The following is a 12,119-nucleotide window of genomic DNA, read 5'->3' as shown; positions in this document are numbered from 1 at the left end:
CTCCTAGCACTGACGGCAAGTTGTTCTCCTTAAGTGACCCAGGGCCAGAAGGATGAGTCTGGCTAAAGGCTCTTCCAAGTTCACACTACTGCCAGCCACATGGTGAATTTCTCTATTAGTTTTAGAAGCTAATTGATTTCTGAGGAAAAACACCTTAAGTACGGTGCACATCAACTGTACACAGTACTCTCAGGCTTCTGATATCTAATTCCCTATCTAATTCCCTCTTGTAACAAGAATATAACAACAGAAGTTCCTGAAGAGCAGACCTGTACAGCTTTTACACCTTCTCAGCTATGACCATGATGCTGATTCAAAAGCAAAATGCAGTTCTGAAACTCCTCCCAACTGCCAGCAACCATATTGCTTTAATGGAGGAATTTCTCTGGTCACTAGATATTTCTTTCACGCTTTATTTCTTCATGTCTATTTTGGCTCTTCTGGCTGAAGTACGCAGTCACTACATCATAGCAATTATATGATCGGTGAACATCCATGAGATCAAAACTTTTTTACAGAATGTTGCATAAGACATATGAAAATAGAATACCATAGGAAACTCTTAACATGCCTATAGAAAATTTCAATAGGCAATCCTTCTAAGGGGACTACAATGTTTTATATAAAAATAGAAAAGTTATTTTATTGCTGGGATGCACTGTGTTATGTATTGTTGCAAAAAGATAATATTTATTCTTTAAAAAATACTAGGGAAGAAAAACCCAAACCAATGCTGAAACAGTGTTTTTGATAAATTGACAGCTGCCTGCAATGTATGAAGTTTCTTGGCTTTAAAAGATGGAGCTGGGATCGTTTTTAATTTAAGACATGAGCAGTATCAAAATTTCAGCTGCATCTGACTGTGGTATGACCTCTCTGTTTCAAAGTGGTTTTGGAATGTCATTTACCTAGTACTGAGAGTTCTCATTTAATCCAATGGTCATCACAGAGCTGGTAGTCAGGCTATAAAAACAATCTTTCTCAGACACAAGTGAAAAATTTTAGTAAGTTGCCATACTTTTCTTCCACTTGCAATGAGAAACACTGACAATACTAAATCAGTATTTGGCCTGTACCTTCAGAAGACAGACATGCTTTTTATCTGAGGAGTGAACACCAAATTCTAGCTCCAGGGCTGAGCAAACTTATTGCTTGCACAAGCAGTGTGTAGCAAGCTTATTGCTTATTTTCTTATTCCTCTATGTATCTAAGAGAATCCAAAATTGCATTCTTGTTCCATGAGCTATACCAACTCTAATCAGCTACTGCTAGGAAAGGAAGGTATCTCACACATGTAAGACTAGATTTCACCATATTTCCATGTAAATTTTGTCATTATTTAATAGTTGGGTGGTAGACACAAACAAGAAGGTTTCTTTTTCATTACAGAGAAAGGTCCTTTCTGCTGTCCTATAAACTTGGGTTTAAGTTCTAACATAAATTCAGAAGAATGTTTTTCTCAGGGCTTCTCAAAAGAAAGGATTCCTAAGCCAGCTGTCCTCCATCCTTTTGTCCTTGGCCCAGTATTTCCTTTTGTCCTTAGTCTGTGCTCACTTTTTGAAGGGAAAGTCCTTCTGTATACAATTCAGGCAAAAACTGTGGTGGGGGAAGCACTGTAACACAGGTGAATTCAGAGCCTATGTTTTACTGAAGCCATTTTTGAGTCATCTGTGATTTTCTCCTCTTCCCATTTCAGACTCTGAGCCCTTTCTCTCCCATTTTGCCCTTTTATTTGCATGATTTTGTAGTACAAATTTGCCCTGACTGTCATGAATCTCCTGAAAGCTCATTTTCTTCATATACTCCCTGAAATTTTAGTTTCCAAACTAGGTTCAACAGCAATTTCTGTTGCTTCTTCCAAAAGCTGAACAGTGAATATTTCCTTTTTTTTCCTCTGATGCTCTGTGGAACTCTCTGGGAAATGTAATACCACATTCCTTGTGTATGAACAAGATTATCAGGACCAAATAAGTAATTCACAACTGAAATACCACCCACACGCAGGACTTCAAACAGCATGATGTTATCCATGAATCCACTGCTCATCTGAGACAAAGGACTCAGATTACCTGTAGATCATTCTCAAACATCTTTCTCTTGACATGCATCTCATCATTTTATTTTTTCCTCAGGTGTACTGTGTCAGGGGGCTCAGAAGGACTTTTTGCAACTAGTCTTTCCCCAGCTAACTGAACGACCTCTATAGCTAAGTGTCATTAGGAGGACAGTTCCAAGTCAGATGTCGGCTGAGAAGATAAGATAACGAAAAAGCTATGGCAAATGGAAGCCCCAAACACAGTGATATGCAGTCTCTCAAATGAGATTTTTCATGATGTACGGTCTTTAATATTTTTACTAGAAGTCTTCCGTTCCTATTCTGTCAATTCTTCTACAACAGCAGTTATCCCTTCTAATCAAATGTCATTGCTACTTACTGTAAAGGAAAAGGATTTCTATGGCAGCTTGAAGCAAGTACCTTTTCAACAGACTTGATAGAAATTTAATTAATTGCTCTTCTTTGGAACAAATTATTGTTATTCTACTAGGATATTGTGTAAATGCAACAGAAGAATGTCTTACAAATGAAATGAAAAAAATTAGCACATGGCAGGGGGGCAGTGGGAAGGAGAGAGTGGGAAAGAGAGATAGATGCATGCAGGTAATGTGTAAGCATCTGTTCATGCTATTTAAATATCACAAAAAAATTAAAATCAGAAAGTTCTCAGTTTCTACTTACACGATCTAATGAGACTTCAATTGGATCATGGATTAGCAAGTCAAATATTGGTCTTTTAACTTTGGAGAGGCATTGAAAAAAGGTTATTTGAAAAAACCCCAACAAGCAGACTAAGATATGGAATGCAACAATAGCTACAACAGTCCAAATACTGAGAGATGTCTTGGATCATTTAGGATGCAGTTGAAAATACAGTTGTAACGAACCTTTCTAAATGCCAGGTAGAACGGATAGAATGGGAGATTAACAGTTTATGGCAATGAAAAGGTTAAAATCATTATAAACCAGAAGGAATTTCAGGTAAGATTTAAAGAAAAATGTCTGACCCTGGATATCAGTTTGCTGAGAGACTATTGTGCTGTCTTCTTGGCAGTAGGCACAACCATTTTATTATGATCTTTCCCCACAGAGCTTATTGGAGACATGCTGAGAAAGAGGGTATTAATACTGCCTTCTATTCATGTTATTTCCAAACTTCTAAGAACTTTTTAATTTTTCCTCTAGAAAGCTCCTAGAGGTTATATAATCTGAAGTTAATGCCTTTTCAGAAGGGATGATGTTCCTTGGTTGGAATATAATAAAAACTTAGAAGAAAGGAAGATGACACATCAACCTGCCAAGATGGACAGGCTAACAAGATTCATTACAGAAATCAGATTCAGTTCAAGGATGGAGCAGAAATATAGCCCCTGCACTGTTGCTGGTGAAACATGTATGAAGGGAATACAGAAAACCTGTAGTATTGAAAGGACTTGAATTCCCTTAAAATTATTGGCGGCAAAATGTATAAGTTGATGTATAAAAATGTAAAAGTTGACAAGGTTTAGCTTCCAAGCTATTAAAAAGCACTTTAACATGACACTGCATTTTTAATCTATGTGGTATCTACACACAGGGAAATGGAGAGAAAAAGGTGAATGCAATCTGGTTTATATAGTGGAACGAACAGTTATGTCCTGAGCTCCACAAGAGAAGAGCAGAAGACACCAACTGGCTTTTGACCCATCCACAGTGGTGCCACCAGCAGTGCCCTCAGTGATATAGCTAGGACAGGAGGCAGTGACAGCTGGTGCCACAAATGGCTGTTGTGTTGGGGCTCTTTGCCCTTGAGAGCTGGTGGTAATCATGCTCCATGAACCAGAAGTGCACTTCAAAGTTTTATTACTACAATTTAAAACTTTAAATAATGTAGGGGCTGTCTCAGTTGTATAAGGTCAACTGATATTGATGGGAAAGGAGTAGATGACTGTGACAGAAGTAATCTGAAGAACATGGGCACAAAGCCTTGTCCATTAATAGCCCATGACTCTGCTGTCCTGCCTGCCTCAATGACTGCACATGGACAGCAGGGACAGAACTTCCAGCATCCCTCAGTACAACCAAAGGCAAAACTCATTAACAGCGCTGTAACATTTTCTGACCTTCACACAATTAATGATATAGAGGGAAGAGATGAGTCTCCCATCTGAGCCCAGGTAACTAGTTTACTAATACTATATAATGGATCTGATTTTCTTGGAAGTTCCTTTGTCATAAGAAACAGCAAAGCATGCAAAGAACATGCAGGTATTTCAGAAGACAGTCCCTGAGTATCTTAAGCTAGACCAGTAATTTCCCAAGGACTGTGCTGATGATGCACAGGGCCTGTTAAGGATGCCTCAGTAATGGAGCATCTCCCAATAGCTGCCCTTCTTGATCTTGTAGAAATGGAAACTGCTGAGGCAGCTGTCATGCCAGGATTGATGATACCAGAGAAAAATGGATTTGGAGTCCTGCATTATAGGAAAACCAGATTTGTCCTCCTGCCATTACCTTATCTGTAGTCCTTTACAGTACTGTAAATATATGTACATATAATGTATATATAAAATGCAACTAGCATTGCATCAGCACAGTCTTAGTGTGTTCCAACTTAAATTATAAATAGAGTGGGCAAAATAAATACACAAGTAGTTGTTTAAATCTGAACTGTTCTGATTTTCAAAGATAAACATGAGAAATAGAAATAATCTGATTAATACCCTAATTCAATTTTTTTTCTCATTGCATTCTAGCTCTTTTGTATCCCATTTTGTATGTTTTGTTTTCATTCTCCAAATCCTTTGGCACTGTGATAAAACAAATTAATACCTTTCCAGACACAGATCCAGCACAGACCCAAGGCAGGAAACTCACACTTTAATTTTGAACAATTGAAAAGGACAAATAACCTAGTCAACACATCCATTTGTCAGTCACAATCTAACATACTCTTTACACAGGGAAAATAACAGACTCTGCAAATGGGAAAAGTCACATGTCCCAGGTAATTCACTGGGATATTTTTCTCTCTCAAGCAGTTGTCAGAACAGATTTGTGGTGGAATCATTATCTTTGTACTATTGGTAACAAGTGCAAGTAAAAGGGTATATTTGGCATTGGGAGAAATGGTCCTAGCATGATGCTTCAGACTGTAGTGGACCAGTAGTCAAAGCAGGTTCTGGAGTAAAGCAAGAGTTTATTCCTATAGTCATGAAAACTTGATAGTTTTGCCAGACCCACAGCTCAGGAGACATTGTATTTATAGCCCACATACAGCAGCCCTGAGAGAGGTAATTGATACTGTCTTTTTTTCCACTGTTCCTGAAGTATGCTGTGGGTACCTGCAAATGCCTTATCAATTGCTTTAAGAAATTTTGGTGTTCCCCACAGCTGAGCCTGCACAAACTCACACTACAGGAAACTCCCATGCATCTGTTCTAGTTTCTTTGAAGTTGTCTGTGAAGGATGAAAGTGCAGGGAAGGTCAGAAACGTAAGAAAAAGCTGTATTAATATTTTGTCAGGGAGGAAACATAAGACACGAGGGAGATATTATTACAGAACTTGAAACAGACATTGAATAGCTGATAAAATCATGTCATTAATACTGAGATCTGAGACATGGACCTGCTGTGCTATACACCACATCTTTTAACACAAAGCTAACATTTCTGGCATTTATGGGTAACTCTGGAAACATCATCAAAGAAAGGTCATTTATCAGATATGTGATGTAAATTTTTTGACAGAACACATTCTAGCCCTGAAGAAAGATCTCCACATCAAGATCCATGGCTTGTAGTTTGAAAATGCAGGCAGCATGAAATAACCCCATGTGAGAAGGACTGATTGAAGAGAGATGGGAAGCAGAGCCATTGTATTCTCGTAGTGTCTGGATGTCTGGGGGTGTTGTGTTGAGAACCAGATCTCCTGATATTAGCTATTAACAGGGAACTGAGGCGCAGGACATAAGGGCAGACATTTTATGTGGATTAGTTATCTTCAGACTGGGCATGTAAGTTTCCTCAGCTTGTACCCAAGTACAAGGGAACAACAGTTCAGGAAACTTGACAGTTGTCGCCAACCTAAGTTCTGCTGTGATCCTGACAGAAAACAGTTTTGCAAACATTTACTGCCGTTGCATACTGTGTGAATCTCAATGAAAAAGAAAGCTTTAAGTGATTAAAGGGGACTAGTCTGCTCAGTATGCATCCTTGATGAAACTGCACAACTCCAGAGAATTTCCATTCTCAGAATGAAATTAGAGTTGTGAACTTCCAAGACTTTCAAAGATATTTTATATGTTTTAAGTACTCCCAAAATGATTAGATTTAAGTCTCAAAACTGCTCTGAAGCACACAAGAGATTCCTCTCATTCCTTCTCCCTACAGGGCAACTAAAAAACCATATTCTTTGTATTTATCTAATATTTCTTCTATTAGAGCATTATTTCAAAATAAGTGGATTTGGGCTGTGGAATCTTAAACTCAGTACAGCTGTAGTTCTGATATCATAACCATGATCTTGAGTAACACTCTAGGCTTTTGATTTTCATTTTCAATTTTCCCATGTCACTACAGCAGGAGACAGAAAATACAAATCATTTCGACATGAATGATGCATTAGTGTGCTATTAATTAATTTGAGGGATCGAAATCTCATGGGTAGCCAAAAAAGCTCTATATTTTGAACTGAATCATCAATGGTAGACTTTTGGGTCAGAGTAAATAAGTTTACACCTGAATCCATTAGAATGATTATGAGAAGAAGAGAAGAATTAAAATTTGGCTCTGAGGCAGAGTACTACACAGACTATTCCATACCTAAAGCAAGGTCCTACTAACAAAAATTTCCAATTTTTTCAAAACAAATATATGCTTAGTGCTTATGGCAGTTTTTTAATAGGCTGCAGTTATGCTTCCAGGCAGGTTAGTGGAAAAATTCCACAAATTGCAACTTGTACACTACATAAGTATGTTAACAATACTGTTTCTCTCTTACACTCAGACGAACTGGGTTTGTGAATGAAAACCATATTCTACAAAGCCCTCCATTTAACCAGAGGGAGAAATTTGCCTTTAGAATCTGAAAATAGACAGAGGTAAGGGTGTTCCTGCTCTAATTAGAGCTCCAAGGAGAAGCAAGAAGCATATTCCTGATTTAATTGAGGAAATCTGGGAGAGTTTTTTCACTAATATGAAATTTATTCCAACAAGTTAAAACTACTAAGACTTTAATTTTCCAGAAAATCCTGAAATCTCAAGGAGTGATTGCAACCTCCACTCTCTTTGCTGTAGGCTTGATTTACATTATGCCCAAACAGACTGGAATCTGGTCATGGGACATGCATTTGTGCACAGCTCCCATCTCTAAAGCATAAGCTGATTCTTTTCAGGATGTGACATTACCTTTTAAAACATTTTGATCCTAAAAATGAAAACTACAGACTGCATTTTCAAAAATGTCTTGGTGACATATTTTATATCATAGCATCATAGAATGGTTTGGGTTGGAAGGGACCTTAAAGATCATCTAGTTCCAACCCATCTGCCAAAGGCAAGGACACTTTCCACCAGATAGGTTGCTCAGAGCCCCATCCAACATGACTCTGGATGTTTCTGGGGATGGGGCAAACACATCTTCATGGAATAACCTGTTCCAGTGCCTCACAACCCTCACAGTAAGGAATTTCTTTTTGCTATCTAATCTAAACCTACTTTTTTTTCAGTTTAAAGCCATGCCCCCCTTGTCTTAGCACTAGGTGCCCATGTAAAAAGATCCCCTCCAGCTCTCTTGTAGGCCACTTCAGGCACTGGAAAGCTGGAACAAGGTCCCCCTGTTACCTTCTCTTCTGCAGACTGAACAAGCCTGTGAACTTGCTGAGGGAGCAGTCAGCTCCATCATCGGTCATGGATAAAGCGTTAAACACTACTGGCCGCAGAATTGAACCCTGAGGTACATCACTACTGACTTGTCTCCAACGAGACTTGTGCTGGTGATTGCAACCTTTTGTGTCTGCCCATTCAGACAGGTTTCAATTTGTCTCACTGTGCAGTTATCCCCACAGAACTGATAGAACACAGGATCGATGTCACAGGAGACAGTGCCAAAAATCTTACTAAAGTCAAGTTAGGCCACATGACCTCTTTGTAATTCTTAATTTTCAGATCAAAAGCAAAATTCACACTTTCAAAAATTACTGTAAAGAAGCAAACAAAGAAGGGGATGGAAAATTCAAGGAAGATCCAGGATGTGTCTTCAGCTATGATTGTAAACAAGACAGCTCACTGTTTGCTTACTGTTAGTGGCAAAGCCACATATTTCTGCATTTGGAGGTACCTTTTCTAGAATAAGACCCAAAAGTATTTTCCTCCAAAGAAACTTCATCTTTATTGATTAAATGTAGGGTGCAAGGAAAGCACCATAATCTGCATGCTGGCTGGTTGTCTTTGGTGGGACCAGATGTGTTCTGAGGATGTCCACCTCCTTGGAATATATGTATTATACAGACCTCTATAGGGCCTGTATCTGATGATCACAGCTGTCAGACCTGTTTATGTGTTCACATGCTCTGTGGCAGACACTTGGGGCTGCAATATATACAGAGTTATTGCAGTAAAAGTAGCAATGACACTTCAGCAGGTCTGGAGTAAATGTCTTTTTAGTTTACAAGTTAAGGGGATGCAATTAGCTCACCATGAGAGAAAAATGTTGTTCTGTTATTGAGCCTTTGCTGCAGGTTAAGTGTGTGCACCAGAGAGAATTACAATGGCTCATTTGGTACATAACGGTAGTCAGATTGTGGTGCTGAGTCCAAAGGCATCTAGGAAGTTTTGATGCCTTTTGTAAATGTATATTATGTCAAAATACTAGATTTTGGTTACAGGTGACAGTTTGTGCAAGAATCACCAAGACAAAATTGGAAGGAGTGGCTGAGGTATGAGATGGTTATACAGTCACTCAACAGTACCTGGACGGGCTGGAGAATTTGTCTGAGAGAAATCTCATGAAGCTCAACAAGAAGAAATGCAGAGCTCTACATCTGGGCAGGAATAATGCAAGGCAACAGTACATGCTGGAGGTTAACTGGCTGGAGAACAGCTCTGCAGAGAAGGATCTGAGGGTCCTGGTAAACAACGAGCTGACCCTGAGACAGTTACATCTCATAGCAAAGGCCAGTAGCCTCCTGGGCAGCACTGTGGACAAGCTCTGTCAGCAGAGGGAGGTGATCTCTCTAAATACATCTATGAGGCCACACCTAGAGTACTGGGTCTAGTTCTGGATTCCCCAGTACAAGAAAGGGATGGACTTACTGGGTTGAGTCCAGTGAAGGGCCACAACTCTGATGAGGGTATTGGAGCATCTCTCACATGAGGACAGCTGGGAGAGGAGGGACTGTTCAGTCTGGAGAAGAGAATGCTCAGAGGGATCTTATTCATGTGTATAAACTGCTGATGGGTGGGAAAGATTACAGAGCCAGGCTCTTAGCAGTGGTGCCCAGAGACAAGACATGAGACAATAGTAAAAAATTTAAAAACCCATGAAATTTAATCTGAACAGGAAGACACTGCTCTAGCTGACCCTGCATGAGCAGGGCCATTGGACTAGATGGTTTCAAGAGATCCCTTCCAACCTCAGTCATTCTATATGACTGTGTAAAAGAAGAAAACTGACTAGTATGCTGTGTGATCATTCCCAGGTTTATTTATTCATTTCAAATATGCATTTCTGATGCTTGGAAGGTTAACATAACTATTTTAAAAGAGGTCATCTCATCAACATCCTGAGGACAGATGCAAGTGAGTAGTGAAAACCATCATGCACAGACATTCGTGGTTCCTTTGCAAAGCCATCATACTCTATCAAGCAGCTTCTGTTTTTTATCTATCTTGTTTCCTTTTCCTTGCCTAAAAACCCAATATAAAAGTGTAGAAAAAGTATACCCTTATTTTCTATGGAAATTGTATATGTCAAGGTCAGAATCAAAGCACCTCATTCTCATCATGAGATGCTCTGATTCTGACCTTGGCTTATCCAGTTATACGGTCATCTCTGTATATACATGGCTGTAATCTGCAATCTGTAAAGTCCAAGCTTGTGTTGGTAGTTACAAATGCTATTTACTCATATTGGAACATTACACATTAAGTAAGCACAATATTTTTTAACAGGATAATTCCTGTTTCCACTTGCAAGTGCTGGACAGGGATACATTTAATAAATAATTCATTTAATGATTATTCTAATGATCTAATTTATTTCTGAAGACATAGGCCCAACTTCGCTCACAAATAAAAGCTTGTTCAAAAAAAGAAATGTTTTAGTCTTATCTCATCAGCTTTTCCTGATCCTGATCCTGACCTTAGTCACAGACTAAGGTTTTCCTCTCCTTTACACACCAACTGTTTAATCTCCCTTCATTCCTTTGGACCCAACCCTTGACTATTTTGTGTCCTCATTTCTCACTCCACCCTTGGCAGCTTTCCATTCTTGATCTTGCAGCTCTTGACAGTCTCCATTTCAATTCTAACACTGGGTTCCTCTCACTCTACATTACAGATGTGCTCAAAAGGCCTTAACAGCTTCCCTTAAGAACTTTGTTATAGACTCATTTTGCTGTGTGCTGCTGTGCAATTAGTGATATTTTTGGCTACAAATTTTGGGGAGCTTGGAAGTTTGTATTTAATGTCCTATTCTTGAAAGCACTTTTGCAACATGATCAAAATTCCCCTTTCATTTTCTGATCACAACATGCTCTCTCCTTTTCTTTAGTCAAATGTCTGATGCATTTTCATTAACCTCTAACCAATCAACAAACACCTGGACATGTTGTGACAAACACAACACGTTGTCAAAACAGAGGTTCTGTGGAGATGAAAAGGCACAGTATAGTGACCAGTGTGTCTCGATTCACTGCAAGAAACTAAAAGAAAAGAGTCACAATTCTTGTACCGTCAGCAAAGACTTAAATAAAGAGAAGTTCGCTAAAGAAAGGCTATTTGACATTCAGTTCTGTCTCTTTGCTTTGGGCTTCCTCCACCAAATCTTTCCAAAGTTTTCCCACTAGGTGAGCTGTTAGCAAATTCTAGCAGGTATGGCAGGATTCCAGCCAAAAGCTTGCTTGCTTTTTCCAGACAATGAAACTTCGTTTTGTTTCGTTTTGTTTCCATTATCCCTTCCTGGCCCCACAATCTCCCTTCGCACTCACTAGGTTCAAAGGAGATTTCAGTTTTGGGGAAATACAAGTGGATTTATTTTCCCCTAATTTATTTCTGCCAGGTCAATGAATTGAATGGACTCATAGATGGATTCAGTGAATGCTGGAGCTCATGCAAGGTACCTCATGGAAGTTTGTTGAGACCAAGTAAGTGTAGGTCAGGAATGTCCTCTTTTTGTGACAATAGGCTATGAGATCAGCTCTCCCTTGCTTGTGAAATGGCAACATGAGACTACTTACAACAGTTAAGTTTTAAGTACAACTCTGTACCTCAGAATATGCAGCTGCAGCTTTGGGCTTGCAATTTGCAACTGCTTAACTCCCTCCTGAAAACAGGGAGGGATACAAAAATCTATAAATTTGCAAAGTTATTAGCTCATAGTTCTTTATAATGTCATAGATAATAGTGCTAATCCTTCCAAATCTATTCTCATTATATAAAGAAAAATTTAATCTAAAGGTATGAAATCTGTATTTCTCAGTATAGAGTTTCATTAAGTTGTTTTCAGGGGTTATTTCCTTTAGAAAGAAAGCACAATGACAATCCCATAAGCTAACAGTACATTTCCAGTCATACCTGTGATCATACTTGATATGATTAATGGCAGAATGATGAGTTTGAGCATTCTCATCAGCAGTTCCCCAGGAAAGGAAAAGTAGAACTTATCCAAGTTAGACAGTTTTCCATATTCCCGTACCAGAACTCCAATTCCAATACCTAAAAGGGATATAAAAATGTGGCACAAATTAGATGTAATTTATAATAGAGACATGTGGGACAAGGAGAAAAAATAGCAGAAGAACAAATAGAGCAAGCAATAAACACATTTACACAGCTATGGTAGAACTTGTAAAGCAAATCAAAC

General features: G+C 38.8%; 1 protein-coding gene across 3 annotated transcripts in view; it reads right to left on the bottom strand.

Moving 5' to 3' along the window:
* The window catches only part of SLC1A1 (solute carrier family 1 member 1), a 51,380-nt gene that overhangs the window by 25,571 nt on the left and 13,690 nt on the right, over positions 1-12,119 (bottom strand). For all 3 annotated transcript variants that reach the window (XM_069001914.1, XM_069001916.1, XM_069001915.1), the window contains exon 2: positions 11,831-11,971. In XM_069001914.1, the coding sequence (XP_068858015.1) occupies positions 11,831-11,971 (141 nt within the window). The remainder of the gene's footprint in view (positions 1-11,830; positions 11,972-12,119) is intronic.

The sequence above is a fragment of the Aphelocoma coerulescens genome (genome assembly GCF_041296385.1).
Source record: "Aphelocoma coerulescens isolate FSJ_1873_10779 chromosome Z unlocalized genomic scaffold, UR_Acoe_1.0 ChrZ, whole genome shotgun sequence".
In the NCBI taxonomy this organism is placed as follows: Eukaryota; Metazoa; Chordata; class Aves; order Passeriformes; family Corvidae; genus Aphelocoma; species Aphelocoma coerulescens.
This window is presented reverse-complemented; position numbering and strand designations above follow the sequence as displayed.